Consider the following 19,252-nt stretch of genomic DNA (forward strand, 5'->3'; position numbering starts at 1 on the left):
GCGGTGCAGCTTCAAACCCTCTCGCATCAGCTGACTCGAGCCGCGGTCACGTGATCGGAGCGGCGCCGCGCCCCCCCCCCGCCACTGGAAGCACGTGACCGGATCCTGTCCCACCCCCTGCGCCACGACAATCCCTGCGGCCGCAGCACGCATGCGTCGTCCTCGGCTGGCGACTTGCGGGGCGGAGGGCGGTCTTGGGGCCCTAACGCCGACGGTCCCTGAAGGTGCTGGGGGATGGGCTGGCTGTGAGAATGCCAAAGTAGGGCTGGTTCCGTCCTGGCTCCTTGCCACGCCTCCGTCCGGTGCCGGATTCTTGCGTTCCACGTTCAAGGCTTGACCCCTTACCCTCCCCAGAGTCCCGAGGATGATCGTCCGTCCTGTCTCATGGCTGCTTCTCTGGCCTGGCAGAAACCTCATGCTTACTCGCATCTCTTTCGGCTTCCGCTCCTCTCATCTGAACTGTCGGCAAATCTATGTCATTTCCTAATTGTGTCCTAAATAGGACCACTCATCCCCACTCCTATGGCCGTCAGCCGAGAGTCCCTCAACATTCCTGGCCTGGACCACTGCAGCCACCTCCTTCCTAACCTGAGGCTCCCACTCCGGCCCCCTGCACTACACTGTCCAGGCAGCAGCCGGAAAGCATTTTGGAAGAGTAACTCCTGTTGAGTCTTCTGCCACACCTGCCGACGTCTTCCCGTTGGTCAAGGATAACAAGCAAACTCCCACCGCAGTCTGCCGGGGGCCCTCTGCTCTGGCCCCAATCTCCCCTAGCTCATCACTCAACAGCCCCGGGGCCTTTGCACACTCTTTGAAGCACGCTGGTTAAGAACTCAGGCTGTGGCGGGCAGACAGTTTGGATTAAATCTAGGCCCTGCCAACTGCCACTTACTTCTACATCCGCCAAAGGGTCCCTTAAACTCCACATGTCTGGTTGCTCGTTTGCCAAATGGGGATATTTAGTCATAGTTACCTGTCTGGTGAAGCTGTGGAATTAAAAGAGAAAATGCGAGAGCATAAACTGCAAGGGTACAGAGCAAGGCCGGGCAACCAGCACTGACAAATTAGTGGGTTATTGGGATTCTAGAATCCCTCCTCAGGAGAGCAGTCCCCCCAGTAACTGCTTTTCAAAGCTTTCTGAAATTGGCATCTGTGAGTTCTGTGAAGGCCAAGGCCGTGCTTATCTTGCTCTCTGTTGAGGCTCCAGGAAGCAACAGATTTTGGCTGAACACATAAATGAGCGCCTCTTCTGTCCAGTGCTGCACCTAGAACATGGGCTGTGAAGGGCGTGGGGTAGGCTGTGCGAACACAGAACACATGGGATAAGGCTGCCGGCCAGGTCTCCTATCAGTCTCCATTATCAGCCTTCTAGACTGTCAACATGCCAGAAATTCCACCACTCAGAGAAAAGCCAAAGGGAAGGGATCCTGTTCAGACCACCCGCCAAGGAAGTCTGCCCTTGACTAGGGTGGCTAGGGTGCTCTTGGGGAGCAGAGTGGTAACTACGGTGGGCCAGTGTGAGACCTTGTGGGGGAACGGGGAAGCCTGGAGGATTAGGGGCAGGGAGCCAGGACACTGGGGTTCCAGCTATGGCTGGCACGGGCCACACCCTCCCCCATCTCCCGAGGAAAGGGCTGTGCCTTAGTGGAAAAAGAGAGACAGGCAAACCACAACAGAGCCAGGAGGCAGTGCGAGGATTTTACTAAACTGCACGACACACAACTTCCCCAGGCCCCCGGGAGCATCGGCGTCCACTTCAGCCGTCGGGCCCCAGCAGCGCCCCTTGTTCCCGCACCCACTCAGGACTCTCGCCAGTAGGGAGGGCTGGGCTGACAGTGTCATGGGTGGGGGAGCAGGGTTCGGGATGAGACTCGGGGTTGGAGTCGGAGCTGGGGCCAGATCCGTGGTCAGGGCTGGCCACAAGGTCGGGATCTGCGTCGTGACCAGGCTTAGGGTCAGAAGCTTTGATAGAATCAGGGGTGGGGGTAGATTCGGAGCCAGAGACAGCTTTGGGGCTGGGATCGGGGAGGGAGCCCGGCTCGGAGCCAGGGTCAGAGCCAAGGCCAGAGCTGGGGCCAGGGCTGAGGCCCAGGCCGGAGCCGAGAACAGACACAGCATCAGGCCCCAGGAGGGAGACCTGCCCGGGCCGCAGCATCGAAGCAGGACTGAGGCCCAGGCCTGCGGCGGCCGCCGCGGCAGCGGCAGCCGCCGCCGCGGCGCCCTCGTGCACGCGCTTGTGCTTGGTGAGGCTGGAAGCCTGGCCGAAGGCCTTGCCGCAGAGCTGGCAGCGGTAGGGGCGCTCTCCGGAATGCACGTGCAGGTGCTGCAGCAGCGCGGAGCTCTGCCCGAAGGCCTTGGAGCAGTGGGGGCAGGCGTAGGGCCGCTCGCCCGTGTGGATGCGCAGGTGGTGCTGCAGGTTGGAGCTCTGGCCGAACGCCTTGCCGCAGTGGGGACAGCGGTACGGGCGCTCCGCCGTGTGCGTGCGCTGGTGCTGCAGCAGCGCCGAGCTCTGGCCGAAGGCCTTGCCGCACTGCGGGCACGGGTACGGCCGCTCGCCCGTGTGCGTGCGCAGGTGCTTCAGCAGCGCGGAGCCCTGCCCGAAGCCCTTGGCGCACACGGGGCACTTGTGCGGCCGCGGGCCGCCGTGCGTGCGCAGGTGCTGCGCCAGCAGCGAGCCGTGCCCGAAGGCCTTGCCGCACACGGGGCAGTGGTGCGGCTTCTCGCCGCTGTGGCTGCTACGGTGCTTCAGCAGCGTGGAGCGCCAGCCGAAGGCCTTGCCGCAGGCGGCGCACTGGTAGGGCCGCGCGCCCGTGTGGATGCCCCGGTGCTGGGCCAGCGTGGCGCCGTGGCTGAACGACTTGCCGCAGTCGGGGCAGCGGTAGGGCTTCTCGCCGCTGTGGGTGCGGCGGTGCTGGCTCAGCCCCGAGCTGCGGCGGAAGGCTCGCCCGCAATCGGGGCAGGAGAAGGGCCGGGGAGGGCTGGCAGGCGCAGGAAGCACCGCGGGGCTGGCGGCCAGGACCTCGGGAGTGGCAGTGAGGCTAGATGAGAGGGGGTCCAGGTCTGGGGCTTCGGTGGGGCTGAGGGTGTCGCTGTTGGGGTCAAGAACCAGGGGGACAGGGCCGATGACGTCTGGATCCAGGTCGAAACTTGAGGACATGGGGTCGAGATCTTGGGGATCCGAGTCCCGGGTCCCCGAGACGGAGCTCGGAGCTTCAGCATCGGGGTCCAGATCCTCAGAGACGGGCTCCAGATCTTCGTAGCTGGGGTCCACATCCTCGGAGACAGTGTTGAGGTCTTCTGGGTCGGGCTCTGGGTCCAGCTCTTCAGGGTTGGGGTCCAGGTCCTCGGAGTCAGAGTCAAGCTCATCGTAAGCGGGCCTTGGGCCTTTGTGGCCTGGGTTCCTGACCAGGACCGAGCGCCGCATCCCTGGTGTGGAAATGCTGGCTGCTTCTAGGGCCGGATCTGCAGGGGTGAGGACAGAGGGTGGGTGGAGGTAGGTGCTGGAGAACAGGGGGTCTCTCTTGGAGTCTGGGCAGGGAAGTGAGAGGGGGCCGTGCCCCACAACCCATCGCTGCACACACACATGGATCCTTCTCTTGTCTCAGACTGCGGGGAGACTTGTGGCAAGCCCCAGACAGGGCAGGGAGAAGAGGGACCCTGGTGGGACATGGGGGTGGGGCGGGGCTTCCCTTCTCAGCACCACACCTGGATGGAAGTCATGGGACCCGGCACTAGAGGTCTCCAGTACCCAGTTCCAGGGCTCTGCCCCTCTCTGCATCTTGGGCTTCTCCTTCCGTGGGAAGCGTGGGTCCTGTGGAGGAGAGAGAATCCAGGCTTCCTACCCCCTTGGCTGGGGTCCCCTCACGGGAAAGAGGGATAAGTCCCTGGGTTCCTGTGCTTGCTCGTAGTACACGGCCTGAATCCCAGTTCCATCACTGGGGAGGGCATATTTGGGGTTTCCCCTGAAACCTCGGGCTTGCCTCGCAGAGAGGAGCATTGTGAGCTCTGAAGCTTGGATGTGGGGGGTGAGTCGGGGGCAAAAAGCCTCTGGTACTCATCTTGGGTCACTGGGGGAGGGCAGGGGCACCTCTGGCTTGCTTGCTGGGGAAGAGACGACCTGAGTGCCAGACCTCACAGTTCTGGGGTGGGAGTAATGGTCAAGACCCTTGTGTACCCGAATGCCAAGTTCCTAAAGCTAGAGAGGGTGGGGGAAATGCTGTAGGACCCAGTGGGACGCAGAGAGACCCATGGACCCCATAGCCAGGAGAGCAGGGACAGGTGTTGGTATACCTGTCTGCCCAACTGGATAGAAATCCTGAATTCTAACCCCTAGCGGGGGGGGGGGGGCGCAAAAATAATACCTGGGGCTCCTCTTAGGTTACTGGGGGGGGGCGGTCTTGGGTCATCTCCTAGAAAAGGGGAATTCCTGAGTAACTGAGACAAAGGCTGAGATATGGCGATGGGTGTCAGGACCCTTTTATCCTCTCCTGGAGAAAAGATCCTGAATTCCATCCAGCCCCATGCCTGGTGGTTGGGAACAAGGTCTAGAAACAATAGCTGGGACCCCTTCTGGGGAGCACAGGGAGCTCAGGATTACCTGATGGGGAGGCGGTCTGGAGCTACCCACTCCATGGGTGGGGGTTGGGGAGCAAACGACAAATAGATCTGATCCTGGAGGGAGAGGGACATCCTAGCCACAACCCCACAGCTGGAAGTGGCTAAGCAAGAGGGTGGAGTTCTTAGATCACCTCCTGAACCCAGACACCACATTTGGGGGGGGGGGCGGACAATGCCTGGGTCCCCTTCTGGGTTCCTGGGGGGCAGGGGGACCTTTAGATTGCCTCCTGAGGAAGGGCCCTCCCAAATTCCCATCTCTTAGCTGGAAGGGGGGAGCATTCTGAGTTCCTGGGGGGGGGGCAGGTGGACCCCTGGATGACCTCCTGTGAAGGGGCTTCCAGAACTCTGGCCCCCAAGACTGGAGAGTAGGGGGAACAATAACGGGGCTCCAGAGGGTCAGAGGGAACCCCTGGATCCCCCTCTTGAGGAAGGGCCTCCTGAACTCCCGACCTCAGGCTGGAGGGTGGGGAGAACAATACTTAGACGTCCTCCACGGTTCCTGGGATGGAGGGGGTCTGGATCGCCTCCAGGGGAAGGGGCGTCCTGAGCTCCCGACCCCACAGCTGAGGGTGCGCCCCCCCCATACCTCCCGATTTCAGGCGCCCAGCTCCGGCTGGGCCCTCCCCCGGGGACGCGGCGGCGGAAAGGGCGCGCTAGGCCCGCGGGCCGCGGGGACCCCCTCCCCTCACGCCCGCGACCCCGCTCTCCCGGGCGGGGCGGGCGGCGCGCGCGAGCGGAGGTTGGGGGGGAGGCGGACAGAGGTCGCCCCGGGCCGCGCCCCGCGCCCGCCCCCGCCCCGGCCGCGACCCCGGCCCCCGCCCGCCCGGCCCGCTCGCGGGGACACTCACCCGGCGCCCCTCGCCCCTGCCCGGCCCGCCGCGCCCCCGGGGCCCGCAGGAAGCCCCCCGCCCGCCAGCCCCGCCGGCGGCCCCCTCGGCCCAGCGGCCCCGCCAGGCGCTCCCGGGGAGCGAGAGGGGCCGGCCGAGGGCCGCAGCGGGAGCTGCTGGGACTTGTAGTTCGCCCGCGCCCGCCGCGGCCGTCGCCATCGCTGCCCCCGCCCCCCGGGCCAGCCTTTGTCCCGGCCCGGCCGCCCCGGCCGCGCGGCCGCGCCTTTGTCTGCGCCGCGCCCTCCCGCGCTGCCCTCGCTCCGGCCCGGCCCGGCCCCGCGTCTCAGCCTCTCGGGGTCCCTCTCTGCCCTCGCCTGCCTCGGCCCCTGTGTCTGTCTCTCGCCTGTCTCTCTTTCCATCCCTGTTCCCCTCTCCGCGCCTAGCTCCGTTCCTTTCTGTGTCTCTGTCCCTCTCCTCCTGCGTCTCTCTGTTTCAATCTCTTTGCCTCCGTTCCTGCCACTTTTTTCTGCCTCTGCCCCTCCGTCTCTCTTTCTGTCCTCCTCGGTCTCTGTCTCTGCCTCCTGCCCATGTGTCTGACTCTATCTTTGTCCAAAAGGCACCAAACCTTGTTTCCCTGGCCGACTGGCACTGCACAGAAACACAGCCAAGGCTCGGAGAAGCCCTGCAATTTACAAAGTTGTTAATCTTTGCCCAGCCCAGCGTCTCCCCTTAAGATTCTGCCAGGAAAAGGGCTGGGAACGCTGTCCCTGAGTGTTTTCCTCCTACCCGGCTGATGGGTCACTCACTGCTGTCACTGGTGTGGACTCCCTGTGTCTGATGCCCACTGGAGTGACGATGATCTCTGGAGAAGCCTAGGCCAGAGCTGGGAAGGACTCTGGGCAGACTTTACCTGGAGACACAGATCCCCGCGAAGAGGGAGTGAAAAACAGCCCCGGCAGCTGGCAGCTGGGCCGTGATGTTCTTCACTGAACATAAACAACAGTCACAGAATATAAACAATGATCACACAAGGCCGCTCTGTGACCATGTCTGAACCAAGCCAGAGACAAGGACACGCTGCAACCACAAAAATGAATACACACCCTCCTCTCCCGACCAGCGCAAGTGACTGCTGCTTCTTACCAACGATAGCCCCACGTCCATTCTTCCACTGCTGAGATAAAAATCATCAAAATACCCAGGCACCAATCCGCTCCCTGCTAGCACCAACTTAGACTTGGCCTCTACCGTCTTCAGCTGTCTTTAAAACTACCCAGCACATGCCTGCATCCCATAAGATGCCCTCCTGTCCCACAACACCCTCTTATGGAGGCACCCCATGGTTCCTATTATGTGATCTTTCCCGCTGGAGCAAGCTAAAAAAAAATTTTTTTTTTTTTTTTTTTGATGACAGGTGTATTTCTGATGGTCGTTGGCCGGTTAATTTTGGCACCACCTACCCTTGAAGACAACCTCAAGTACATCAGGCCTCCAGGAGTCTTCTCTCTCCTGTCGTGAACCTTCTAGATCTGTGCTGACCTTATGGTCTGAAACTTGCTCTCCACGTTTCTGCGGGAAAGCCCACAAGAAGATCTGAGAGGTTTGAGACTGAAATTGGATTATGTCACTGGTTCCTCACCCCGTCGCCTCCCAGAAGATCCCATAACAAATAATACTAGTTTTTTTGTTTATTTTTATTTTTATTTTTGAGACAGAGAGAGACAGAGCATGAACGGGGGAGGGGCAGAGAGAGAGGGAGACACAGAATCGGAAGCAGGCTCCAGGCTCTGAGCCATCAGCCCAGAGCCCGACGCGGGGCTCGAACTCACGGACCGCGAGATCGTGACCTGAGCCGAAGTCGGACTCTCAACCGACTGAGCCACCCAGGCGCCCCAACAAATAATACTTGTAATGACAGCTGTTGTTTCCGTCTGCTAAGTACCTCAGTCAGAACCTTGCTTTCTCTTTGTGGATCCTTCCCCACTACTCCAGTCTAACACAGCCCCCCCCCCCCCGCCCCAGTAATATTCGAACTAAGCTTACCAATCAGACAACTCCATCCCCTGGACACAATAAGTAGGTCTGAGGACATGACATTGGAAGGTCTCATTCTTTCTCTGGGACCGTCACCTGTATGTAGGACCTCATCTTACCCGCAGCCACCTTGTGCAGTTGTCTGGAGGAACAGTCTGCAGACTGAAGCCAGTCTACACCAGGATGTACAGGTGAAAGTCGGAGAGACAGTTCTGGCAATATTGGTTGAGCTCCTGGATAGAGCCATACCTGAAGCCAGACGCCCTGATCCTTTCCATTACCACGAGCCAACAAATTTCCCAGACAGTTGGGATAGTTTTGTCCCCCTATTCTGTCCCTTGAATCCATGATAGTCTTAACTTATTTATAATTAGTACCTGGAAAGGGAAGGATATTGAGGGAAATGACTTCAAACGTGGGATTGGCTGAGCAACGTTGAGGTAGAGGGCCGGGGCCACCGCGTACACATACGTATTCACTTTAAAGTGAAGGGCACTCCCTAGATTCATACAGTGCACAATCTGCCCTGAGAAGAGCCTTCCTCGAGAAACAAGAAATCTCTGTTATGTGGAAGAAAAATAGCTTCTTAAAACCCTGCCTATTTTATCTCGGGACTCTAAACACGCGTCTCTTGAGACTGTGGTTTGAGGGTCTTTGGAGAAAAACATGGAGGATGTTGAAATACGTGAGAGCCTTCATAAGGTCTTCAGAAAGGTCTCCTTCGACAGACGCAAGCTGCCTCTGTGGACTTCTTGAAGGAGAGACTAGCGTCTGCTTGATTTTGTGATTGCCAGAGCTGAATTCTCTGCCCCAAACTAGAAGAGGAAGTTAGTAATGAGGTGGGAGATAAGATTGGGACTCTCGGAGAACCAGGGCGCATTAGATGCCTCAGGCTACTCTCTAACACCGAACACTCCCAGTCTATAAACGTACAATTATTCTCCGTTGGGAGGAGCCTATTAGCTGACTTTCCACCCTCCGGATTGTAACCTGGAGCAAAATAGATGCTAAGGGGATGGCAGGCACAGGTCTGTTGCTAGGAAACAAGGTCCAGAAAGGTTGGTCTCCGGGCTCAAAGATCCTGGTGAGCTTTGGGGAACCAAATCACCCAGGGGTGGGCTAGTGGACCGGCCATCCAATCATAGCATTCTATCCCTCTGGGCACAGTGATTGGCTCACGGCTAGGCATGTGACTCAAATGCGCCAATCAGCGTGTCCCTTAAGTTCCACTAAGAGAAGTCGGGGGCAAGACCCCTCCCTCTTTCTTTGAGGCTTTAATCAAAAGGATTTGGGTTATAGCATCTTTTTATAGCGTCCTTGGAACCCAATGGTTCCAAGCCACCACTTGCAGGGATACGGGACCGAGAACTGGCGAGGGAGAACAGTCCTGATAGTCACGTGAGACCTAATTCCACATTTTATTTCTAAGTTGTGAAAAACAAAATTCAACCAAAGAAATTTGAACATCTAATTGGTTTTATTAAATGACTCATGAATGGGGCAGCATCCCTTGTAAAGCGTAGGGGGGCATTATGAGGAATTGTGCAAAATAGAAGGTATTTCTAGGAAGGAGGGCAGGGCAAGGAAGTTATAAGCAAAAGAAAAAGGGTTGTCCCAGGCAAAGTCACTTTCCCTTAGGGGAAGGCAGTGGATCTTATTGGGTAGATTACCTCATTACCTTCCGTTGGGGGATGGGGAAGGCCTCTGTGACAGATGACCTTATTGGTACATATCAGAAAATTACTGATAGGGGGCGCCTGGGTGGCTCAGTCGGTTAAGCTGAGTCATGAGTCGGTCAGTTCAAGTCATGATCTCATGGTTGCTGAGTTCGAGCCCCGCGTCAGGCTCTGTGCTGACAGCTCAGAGCCTGGAACCTGCTTCGGATTCTGTCTCTCTCTCCCTCTCTCTGCCCCTCCCCTGTTCACACGCTCTCTCTCAAAAATAGACATTTAAAAAATTTATAAAGAAAGAAAATTACTGATCGATAGATTAAAATTTACATTTCTGGAGGAGGTTGAAACTGCAATTAGGTCAGGTATTAAGCCCCGGTTTGGTGCTTTAGCCTGGCCCCAGTAACACTGTTTGGAGCCTGTGGCTTTCTTTTTAACAACCTCAGTAAAATCCCTTTCTTCTTCAACTGGAGCAAGCTGGGTTTCTGTCACTTGCAACAAAAATGACCTAAGACGTTAAAAAAATATGGGCACCTGTGCAGCTGCAACCTGGTCTAAGAATGGTACGTGCACATTTTGTGTCAACCTTGTACCCATTCTAGGAAGGAAGAATTAAGTGCCATCCCATTTTACAAATGAAGTGAGGATCAGAGCACACCATCACTTGCCCAAGGACAGACAGGCAGGTAAGTGGCAGGTCTGAATTCTGCTGCTCGGTGATGAAATGTTTTTCTTTAAAAATTAATCTGTTCTCAAAAAAAAATTTAATTTGTTCTCCCAGGTGCAATCCTATGTTATTCATCTTATTTTATCAGCCTTTTGGGTTTCTGTAGTTAATATGAAATGCCTTTTTTGGTGGTGGGAAGGGGTGAGTGGAATACAGGAAGGGTAGCCATAAATCCAAAAATACATCCCAAATCATGATGAAGTATCTTTCTGCACTGAAAATATTTCTAGTGGAGTTCTCATTCTTTCCCAGCAACCCATCCCAGGGCTAGTCAATTCCATTGGTAGAAAATGCTTCAATTTGTGCAGAAATCTGCCTCCTTGTAACTCCTACCCATTATGTTTCATCTGGTGTCTGGGTTGTTGCTTCTAACCACTTCTAGAACCAGGCGGGAGCACAAATAATCCTGCAACCAGAGCTACATGGAAAGGAATACCAAAGTAAGCTTTCTCAGCTTCCTGGCAGGCAAGGCAAAAAGGAATAGCCTTTTTGTTAAGAGTAGTCAAAAAAAAAAAAAAAAAAGAGTAGTCTTGTCAACAAACAGACCAGCTTCATCAGGAGAGCCTGATTTTGTCCTGGGGATCTTTGTAGGCTGGGTTTATTGCAGTGGTTGTCAACCAAGACAACTCTTCCCCCCAGGAGACATTTGGCAATGCCCAGAGATATTTTCAGTTGTCACAACTGGCTGGGGTAGAGGGAGAATGCTGCTGGCCCTTAGCGGGTAGAGGTCAGGGATGATGCTAAACATCCTACGATGCACAAGAGGGCCTCTAACAATAAAAAATTATCCCATCCAAAATGTCTATAGTACTGGGTTTGAGAAATCCTGGTTCATCAGGAGGTAATTCACAAATGTGTCATGTACATCTTTAGTGAAAGCAAGAAGAGGTGTTTTGCAGCTAGCAGACCCTTGCATGGCTAATATGAGTGCAGCCAAAAGGGCCATCTTATTCTGTAGGACCCAGAGCTGGACTCCTGCCCTTCCTGTGTAAATGACAACCTGGCCTCACAGGATTGCTGCCCATGGGGAGAGGGCTCCTGGTTGGGCTTGAGGTTGGCTCTCAGTGGCTCGTTGGATGGGAGGCCTTGGTCTTTGAAGGTGTGACTACGGAGTCAGGGAGCCATGTTCATTCCCCAAAACCAGATTGGCAGCAGCCCACTGAAGCAGGCCCTGGGCATGGCCACCAACGCCCATTTTTTTTCCAGACAGAGCAATCTCACCACACCCGAGACCTTCAAGATGGGGGCGCTGTCCAAGGTACCATTTGTTGACCTGCTTGTCAAGCCCTGTCAAGGACTGGCTTCAGGGCTCCACCCCAGCCTCCTCCTTTCCACCCTCTTCATTTTGTCCCTGGCTGGACATCTACCCCCTTGAACTTGATCATATCCTGATGGTTTTCATTCGTTTGTCCCCGGACCCAGCTCTGACCTGGGGGCCAATTGCCCAGCCAGCCAGGGCATTGTGGGTGAACCACAATGGAGAAAATCGCTGGGCCACTCTCAGCTTCTCCACCCCTTCATTGTCCCTCCTCTGGGCCCCACCCAGCCTCTCAACGATTGAAAGCTCCTTCCCATACCCTCATCTTCCTCTTTCCTCGTCACCTTCATGCTCAGAAGGGAAGTGCTCTCCCTTCTTGACCCTCAGCCACACGCATGGACACGTGTGCACATTTCTCATTTATAACATTCTAACGAGAGGACTGCCCTGCATCTCCGCGTTACAGATGAGCAAACAGATGAGGCTCACAGGGATGAAGTGACCTGCCCAAGACTACTATCCAGGACAGAAGAGTTAAGATTTGGAGCCTGTCCATTCAGCCCTGGGAGCCTAGGTTCTCAACACTTCACCTCTGTGCCCGGTTCAACATTATGACTCCACTCTCTCCACATCATTCAGATTTGGTGGTGCACCTGACACCTTACACTGAGTCCAACTGCCAAGCCCTTGTACAAGCTAGAGTGGCCTCCCTGCCCAGAGTGGGGTGACCTTAAGGGCCCATGGAAGTGTGTGTTAAGGTTTTTGGGGGTTTTTTTGATGGAGTCACTCTCTCCTGTACAGTCTCCATCCCACCAAGCATCATCTTTCATGGCTGACTGATGAGGAGGGGTGAGATGTTGCCAAGGCAGTGTTTATTGCTGGCTAGGGCATGGGTAAGTAGGGGGCTGGGGGGTCTGAGGGTCTACCTTCCCAGCCCCACAGACCCACTGGTGGGGGGAGCCCAGGGGCACATGGCTGTCCTGGAGGTTGGCCGATCTCAGCACCGCTGGGCCCTGGAACTTGAAGGCAAACTCATCCTCGTATTGGGTTGAGAAGAAGCGTTGTCCACCCAGCGGGGGCTCAATGTGGTTATACTTGCACTGTGGAGTCAGGGCGGGGAGCCTGGCAGGCCAGCCTGAAGGGTGGTTGACCTACCTGGCCCACCCCGTGGTCCCCATATGACCCTGGGAGCAGCAAAGGCTGATGATTGGGCTCTGAGGAGGTAGGCAAAAGGTGTCCCAGTTTGGGCTGCCCCAGGAGCTGGATGGGAAGCTGGAGAGAAACCGGGGGACCCCTGGAATGACCCCAGGGCTGTGGTGACCTTAGGCAACTCTGAGCTACCCCTCAGCTGAGGGTATACCTGTGGCTGGTGATATAAAGATGTCCTTGAGCTGACCCTGAAATGACCCTGGAGATGAGCTAGGGATGACTTTGAGGCTGGAGTGACATTAAGATGACCCTGTGCCTGGGGTCACCGTAGAGTGACCCTGAACGAACTTGACACTAATTCTGGGCCTGAGGTCACGGCGTTATCATCCTGGGACAAAACTACATTGCTTTGGGGGGTTACCGGTCAGGGAGATACCCCTTCCCCCTCCCTCACCCGCTGTAGCATCTCGTCAGTCACGGAGGCGGGAGCTGTTCTATGCGGCTTCAGCATCTTCTGGTTCATGGTTAAAAAATCTGTTTCTGTAGATTTGGGTGGGGGTAGTTGAGCTGAGGGGCTGAGGGAGGAGGGGCAGGGCCCTGGGGCAGGAACGTGTGAGATTAAGCACGGAGTAGGAGTTCAGGCGAAGCCTGAGCCCAAGGGGAAGTTAGAGCGAAGGAAGGACTAGGAGGCGGGGAGAAGGGAGGAGCCAGGGGCGGGGGCAAAAACAGAGTTGTTGCGGGGGAGGGGGGGCAGGAAGGGTAGTCTAGCTGGTCAGGGGGCGGAGCCAGAGTCCGACTGAAGAGCAGGGGTCAGGGTTCAGGTGAGGGCAGATATGGGGAGGGGCGGGACTATGGTCATGCAGGGGGCGGTGCCATGGCGGAGATGGGGTGGGGGGAGGGGGCAGAATCAGATCCTCGATGGGACGAGGTTGTCGGAGGGGGGGGGGGCAGAGTTGGGATCTTGGTTCAAGAGGTGGAATCTAGCTCCTCAGAAGGCGGAGCTAGAGGGGGGCGGTGGGCGGGGCGAGAACGGCGGGGGCGGGGTTAGAGCTCACCGCCGGTGCCCTGGGGCAGGTTGCTAGGCAGCAAGTGGAGAGTGGGCGCTCTCTGCGGCTTCTGGATGGTGCCCGGGGAGCAGTAGTCTGTGCCAGTGGAGGTCTGGAAGAACTGTCCGAGCAGCGAGGACTCCCCTAGGCCCACGTGACTCTGCAGTTTCTCGTGAGGCACGTGGCAGCTGGGTGGCTTGTTCACGGGCAGTGGCTGTAGGACCACATGGCATCTGGGAAGCTCCCAAATGTGCGGGGTGTCCCAGAACTCGGGCGGGAGACAAGAGGTGACTGCTATACGACCTTGGACAGCTCACACCCTCCTTGGGCCCCACGTGCTGGTACTGGGAGTTGGCATTGTATCTCATTTTGCAGACAGAGCCACTGAGGCTGGGAGTGGTTAACTGACTTAACCTTAGATCCCGCAGATAGATCCAGGAGATCCCCCCCCACCCCACCCCCACACACACGTCGAGCTCACTCTCACCTCAAGGCCTCCGCACTTGCTATCCGTACCGTCTAGGGAACCCTTGTCCCTGCTGAGCCCTGTGGCCTTCTCCCCCTTCCTGCTGACCTGGCCGTGGAAGAAGTGCACGGAGGTGGTGAGGCTGCCCGGGCCGGGGCACCGATTTCCTTCCAGGATGTGCGATGCCGGAGTCTGGTCGTGGTGAAGAACAAAACGCTCTGCCAGTGACAGAATAGCTGCTGAGCCCACCTGGGAGGCTGCTGCGGAAGCAAGGGGCAGGGTGGGCAGCAGACTCCCACCTGGCTCTCGGGGGTAGAAGTGTTCAGCCTCGGTGGTCCTGTCACGGAAGAGCCCATCTCCAGGACGAATATTCACATAGTGGATGTGGGCCGAGGCCTGGGCCTTGTCATACCTGCAGGTAAGGGGGGATCCGCTCTGTGATCAGATAGATCTGGTCTGGGCCCTTGCAACTCCCAGGAAATGGGAGAGGGGCAGGCTTCCCAAAGGCCAGGCTGTGGGGTGCTACTGGTGGGAGATCTGGGCAATAGTGGGCCTTGCTTGGAGGTGAGGGGCACCCACAGTACTGGCTCGAGGGCCTCAGGTGGTACACTCCACCTGTCGCTGAGAGGCCTTTGCTCCATCCTGGTGGAAGGCCACAGTACCTGTCTGGGGGCAGACCCTGGGGCCCGTAGGCTTGTTTCTGCTCGGAGCACACGGGCCCATAGCCAATCTTGGAGTCTCCCAGCTCCACACTGGAGGAGGCCTGTGGGTGGACACAGGTGGGAAGAGGGCGGCACCACCCAGCCCCCATCCCTGCCCTCCCCAGCAGCACCAGCCCCACCTCGATTTACCCTCTTACACATCGAGGCAGGTGGGCCTGGCAGGGCCTGAAACTGTCTCTGGTAGGAGGTCCCATCGTCCCGTCTCCTGTGGTCCCACTGGAGTGCGTTGCTGCCCCCTGAGGAGGAGCAAGAGGAGAGAGAGAACAACATTGGTTCCACGCAGCCTCAGGCCCACTGGGGTTCGATTCCTTGCCTGGAAAGGGGAGGTGGGCAGTCCTGACTAGCCCCCCCTGAGGGCCGTTGTGGAAAAACAGCCAAGATAATACAAATAATGGTAACAAGAATAACTACCAACATACCTGACCAGAGCCAGGAATCTAGGCTAAGTGCTTCAAACCTCATTTGAGAGTTAGTAATATTCTCCCCACCCTACAGCCTTCCGGGGGCTCAGAGAAATCAAGTCACTTGCCAGAAGTCACGAAATTCAAAACCAGAACTGAGTCAAATCCAGATCTGACAATCCCTGACTCCAGCTTGGAGGGACTCTTGCCTAGTGATGTCCACCGGCAGGTCCCCGAGTCACAGAATTGGAAAATCACACAAATGACAGCTAGTCTTTTTTGAGCGCCCACTCTACGCCAGGTGCCTCATGCACTCCGGGCTCTTCTGCTTCACCAGCTCCTATGAAGCGGGGCGCTGTTGTTGCACCCATTTTGCAGAGGAGGAAAATCGAGACTTGGAGATGTCGACTTGCTCAGACCCACATAACTACTATGGTGGCGGGCCTGGGATGTGTGTGTGTGGGGGGGGGGGGCACTTAGCAGATTTGTCCAAACCACCATTCATGCTTCTGCCCAGGGCACAGCCCCTCGAAAAAATTCAGGAGCTATGCCATTCAGTGAATGTAGAAACTGAGGCTCAGGGAAGTTCTAGGTTCTCTCAGGCTCGGCACTGTTGACATTTGGGGCCCCGTAATTCTTTACTAGGGCCAGCTGTCCCGTGCACGGTAGGATATATTCATCAGCATCCTTGGCCTGCATGCATTCCCTGCTAGGACTACCCTCCTCCGCGGGTCGTGACAACCAAAACGATCTCCAGATTTTGCCAAATGTCCCCTGGGACAGGGCGCGGAATCCCCGCGGGCCTGGAGAACCTAGGGGGTGGCAGATCGCGCGTGGGGCGCGTGGGCGCGCTCACCGAAGTGGCTGCAGGGCGCGCGGGGCCGCGGGCACGCGTCGTGGGGCGGGAAAAGCGCCCGGTAGGTGGTGGGCGGGATGCGCAGCTTGGCTCGGTCGCCGGGAGGCACCGAGTCGCGGTCGAAGATGAGGCGCGCGCTGCGGATCTGCTCTCTGGCGCGCGCCGGCAGCTCCGGCCAGCCAAAGTCCGCGCGCGCGGTGGAGAGGCCGGTACGGGAGCGCGCGGGCGCGTACACGCGCAAGTTGGTGGCCGGCGTGGCGAGGGTGCGCTCCCGCGTCCCCGACGGCGCGGACGGCTGCGGCGCCGGGGGCGCGAACGCGCGGTGCGCCTCCGACTGGAGCTCCGCGCCTGCGGCGCGCGTGTCCTGTCGGAAGAAGGACCTGACGGGAGGCTCCTGGCACGACAGCGCGCGGGTGACGCCCGGGTAGGCCGGGAAGTCCCGGTGCGACGTGGGTTGCATGGCGTCCACGTGCAGCCGCGGATCCGGCCCTAGTGCAAAGTGCGAGGCCCTGAGGAAGTCCAGCCGGGACATCGGGCATGGCAGGAGGGCGACCGCGGCCATCGCCATCGGGGGACAAGGCGCCACCTGTGAGAGGGCGGAGATCATGAGACTGAGCAAGTGCCCGCCTGAGGACAACGCTGCTTTTACTCCTTCCTGTGCGCCAGGCGCTGGGCATTGGGGGTGGGGCTGAGGACTTCCTAAAAAAACAGGCTCAGGGGCGCCTGGGTGGCTCAGTCTGTTGGGCATCCGACTTCGGCTCAGGTCATGATCTTGCCGTTGGTGGGTTCGAGCCATGTGTCCGGCTCTGTGCTGACAGTTTGGAGCCTGGAGCCTGCTTCGGGTTCTGTGTCTCCCTCTCTTTCTGCCCCTCCCCTGCTCATACTCTGTCTGTCTGTCTCTCTCTCTCTGAATAAAAATTAAACAAACAAAACAGGCCTAGCCCCTGTGCCTGCCCCCAGGGAAAGTAGAGAGCACAGAGATAAAAGCATTCATTGGGCACTTACCGTGTGCCAGGCCCTGTTCTAGGTCCTTGGCAGGGGGAACATCAGGTCACAAAACAGACCAAGAGCCAGTGCTCTTGTGGAGGTGACAATGGGGGTGACAGACAATGCTGAAAAAATATAACACTACAAATTGCGGCGGTGTTAGTAGAAGGAGCTGAGTGCTGTGCTTAAAAACATCACACAGCATAGGAGGGTGGTGGTGAGGGGACGACGGTTGCGGTTTTAAATGGGATGGTGTCACTGAGATGACAGTTGAGAAAAGACCTGGAAAATGTGGGAGAGGAGCATATGGGGACAGGGGCGGGGGGGGGGGGAGTAACATTCCAGGCGGAAGGAACAGCAGGTGCCAAGGCCAGTGCAGGGTGGGCCACAAGAAGGGCTAGAATCAAGCGCTGCAGTCTAGTCTCTTTGATACGGGAGCCCCTTCTCCTCACCCTCAGGTAGTGGTCAAGGCCAGGGCCCTCCCCTCCGTATGTGGGATCTTCCATCTCTGCTCAGTCCTGGCCACAGTCTCTCCCCCCCCCCCCCCCATGGGTCTTCCTGCCCTCTGCAATTGTCCTGGGTGCTGATTGTTCTCCCGGATCTCTTCCTATCCTGAAACTCTCAGAGGCATAGACGTCTCTCTCCACTTCTCTGACCTCCAGCTCCAGGCTCCCGGCCCCCCATTTAGCTGACCGGGACATTCTTGCCTTTGCTCTGAGCAGGGGAGTCTCCCCGACCCTGCTCCCAGCCCCTCTGAGAGCAGTCCCGGTGGGGGGGGGTACCGCAGGCTCACCCCCCGCCCAGACCGAGTCAGCTCAAAACTGGTCATGTCGACCTCTTTAGGAAACAGGGCCCATGGGGCGCCTGGCCGGCTCAGTCGGTTAAGCAACCGACTTCGGCTCAGGTCATGATCTCATGGGCTCGAGGCTGACAGCTCAGAGCCCGGAGCCCGCTTCGGATTCTGTGTCTCCCTCTCTCTCTGCCCCTCCTCTGCTCACGCTCTGTCTCTCCCTCTCTCAAAAATAAACATTAAAAACAACAATAAAAAAGTATTTAGAAAACAGGGGTCAAGCATTTTAACCAAACCACAGATGTTCAGAGTCTCCGTTTGCTTCTTTGATCATTTTGGCACCTGAAATAGTTGAGAGCTGAGAAGTCTCCAGTAGTCTACGGAGAATCTAACAATTGAAATCAAGGTCACCTCGGAATAAGCAATCGGGTTCCTGTGAGCTTCAGTTTCCACATCAGGGATGAGCATGTGGGACGTACCTCAAGGGGTGGCATGGGGACTAATGAGTCTTAGGAAATGCCCTTGGCCACCGGCCTGACCCTCTGGACTCCCTGTGTCCCCGGTCTCCCGGAAGATGCTCATATGTTCCTTCCGAGGCTGTGTCCCCGCGTGGTCCAGTTCTGCCCATTGTGACCAAAGAGCTTCCCTCACCCAGCGTTGTCACAATGGTCCCCAGCCACTCTGAGGGCAGCTGGGAAGAAGAACGGGAGTGAGGCCAGAGGATCCTGCCTCCGGAGAGCTCAAGAGAGCTAGGCAAGTGACTTGACTTCTCGAAGCCTCAGTTTTGCCATCTGGAAAATGGGGCTTCAGAAAGCAGCAGTGAGGATTGGAGGCAGTATGTTCATTATTATCATTTTCCAGAATTTTCCTGCTTGTCTGCTTCTCAGCACTCCCCACGCAGGACGAGCCAACGTCTTTGGTCGTTGAGTCACTGCACTGCTTAATGACACTCCAGGGCTCGCAGACCTCCGAGGTGCCCTTAGGGACACCAGTGCACCCCCAGCCCAAAGACCGTCAGGAACACACCCGAGGCTGACCAAATCCAAGCTTGTTACTTGTGACCGCGAGCGAGAGCACACCCTCCGGGGAGCTGTGGGTATGAGCTGAGACGGGCTTGTCTTCACCTGGGTTTGTGTCCCTGCTTCTGGGAGGTTCGAGGCAATGGGGGTTCGCGTTGCAGGTTTTTACTGCTGGGAGGTTTGGCTTTCTTTGTTGAGATGACCTGACAAATGAAAATAACATACAAAACAATAGGAAAGAGGGAAATGGGGAGTCGGTCTCATGGGGACAGAGGTTCGGTTTGGGCAGCTGAAAAGTTCTGAAAGAGGACAGTGAGGACAGTCTCATGACAGTGTGAATGTGCTTAATGCCACTGTGCAGAACATCTAAAAATGGTTAAGATGCTCGATTTTATGTCATGTGTATTTTACCACAATGAATAACATTTAAAAATTAAAACAAACTTTTTTTAATGTTTATTTTGAGAGAGAGAGAGAGAGAGAGAGAGAGAGAGAGAGAGAGGCAGAGTGCGAGTGGGGGAGGGGCAGAGAGAGGGAGACACAGAATCCCAAGCAGGCTCCAGGCTCCGAGCTGTCAGCACAGAGCCCGACGCGGGGCTCGAACCCACCAACTGTGAGATCATGACCTGAGCTGAAGTCGGGCGCTCAACCGACTGAGCCACCCAGACGCCCCTCAATATAAA

The 19,252-nt window shown here is 57.1% G+C and overlaps 2 protein-coding genes across 3 annotated transcripts; both read right to left on the reverse strand.

Moving 5' to 3' along the window:
- Positions 1 to 1,684: 1,684 nt before the first annotated feature.
- ZNF358 (zinc finger protein 358) lies at positions 1,685 to 5,218 on the reverse strand. Of its 2 annotated transcripts, XM_047095134.1 has the most exons (3): positions 4,598 to 5,218; positions 3,706 to 3,811; positions 1,685 to 3,462 (listed from the first exon to the last, which is right to left on the reverse strand). In XM_047095134.1, exons 2-3 carry the CDS (start codon positions 3,776 to 3,778, stop codon positions 1,757 to 1,759), a joined length of 1,779 nt encoding a protein of 592 aa, XP_046951090.1. In that variant the 5' UTR covers positions 3,779 to 3,811; positions 4,598 to 5,218; the 3' UTR covers positions 1,685 to 1,756. The 2 variants fall into 2 exon arrangements, with proteins under 2 accessions (XP_046951090.1, XP_046951089.1); XM_047095133.1 differs by having other exon boundaries at positions 3,706 to 5,218.
- Positions 5,219 to 12,005: 6,787 nt separating this feature from the next.
- TEX45 (testis expressed 45) lies at positions 12,006 to 18,044 on the reverse strand. Its single transcript, XM_047095138.1, has 9 exons — positions 18,030 to 18,044; positions 15,774 to 16,359; positions 14,646 to 14,752; positions 14,457 to 14,557; positions 14,094 to 14,206; positions 13,903 to 14,012; positions 13,338 to 13,542; positions 12,737 to 12,822; positions 12,006 to 12,233 (listed from the first exon to the last, which is right to left on the reverse strand). The coding sequence occupies exons 1-9, from the start codon at positions 18,042 to 18,044 to the stop codon at positions 12,006 to 12,008; spliced, it is 1,551 nt and encodes a 516-aa protein (XP_046951094.1).
- Positions 18,045 to 19,252: the final 1,208 nt, after the last annotated feature.

The sequence above is a fragment of the Lynx rufus genome, unplaced genomic scaffold, assembly GCF_022079265.1.
Source record: "Lynx rufus isolate CCGP_SWC_20201006 ecotype Redwood Valley unplaced genomic scaffold, mLynRuf1.p SCAF_4, whole genome shotgun sequence".
NCBI lineage: Eukaryota > Metazoa > Chordata > Mammalia > Carnivora > Felidae > Lynx > Lynx rufus.

Coding starts and splice junctions, on each gene's coding strand:
- ZNF358 (XM_047095134.1), bottom strand. CDS start 3,778: ATGCAGAGAGGGGCAGAGCCCTGGAACTGGGTACTGGAGACCTCTAGT. Junction 3,463..3,705: donor GTCCCATGACTTCCATCCAG/GTGTGGTGCTGA, acceptor TCACCCCTGCAG/ATCCGGCCCTAGAAGCAGCC.
- TEX45 (XM_047095138.1), bottom strand. Junction 13,543..13,902: donor TGCACTTCTTCCACGGCCAG/GTCAGCAGGAAG, acceptor GTGGTCCTACAG/CCACTGCCCGTGAACAAGCC. Junction 12,823..13,337: donor CCTGCCCCAGGGCACCGGCG/GTGAGCTCTAAC, acceptor CCAAATCTACAG/AAACAGATTTTTTAACCATG.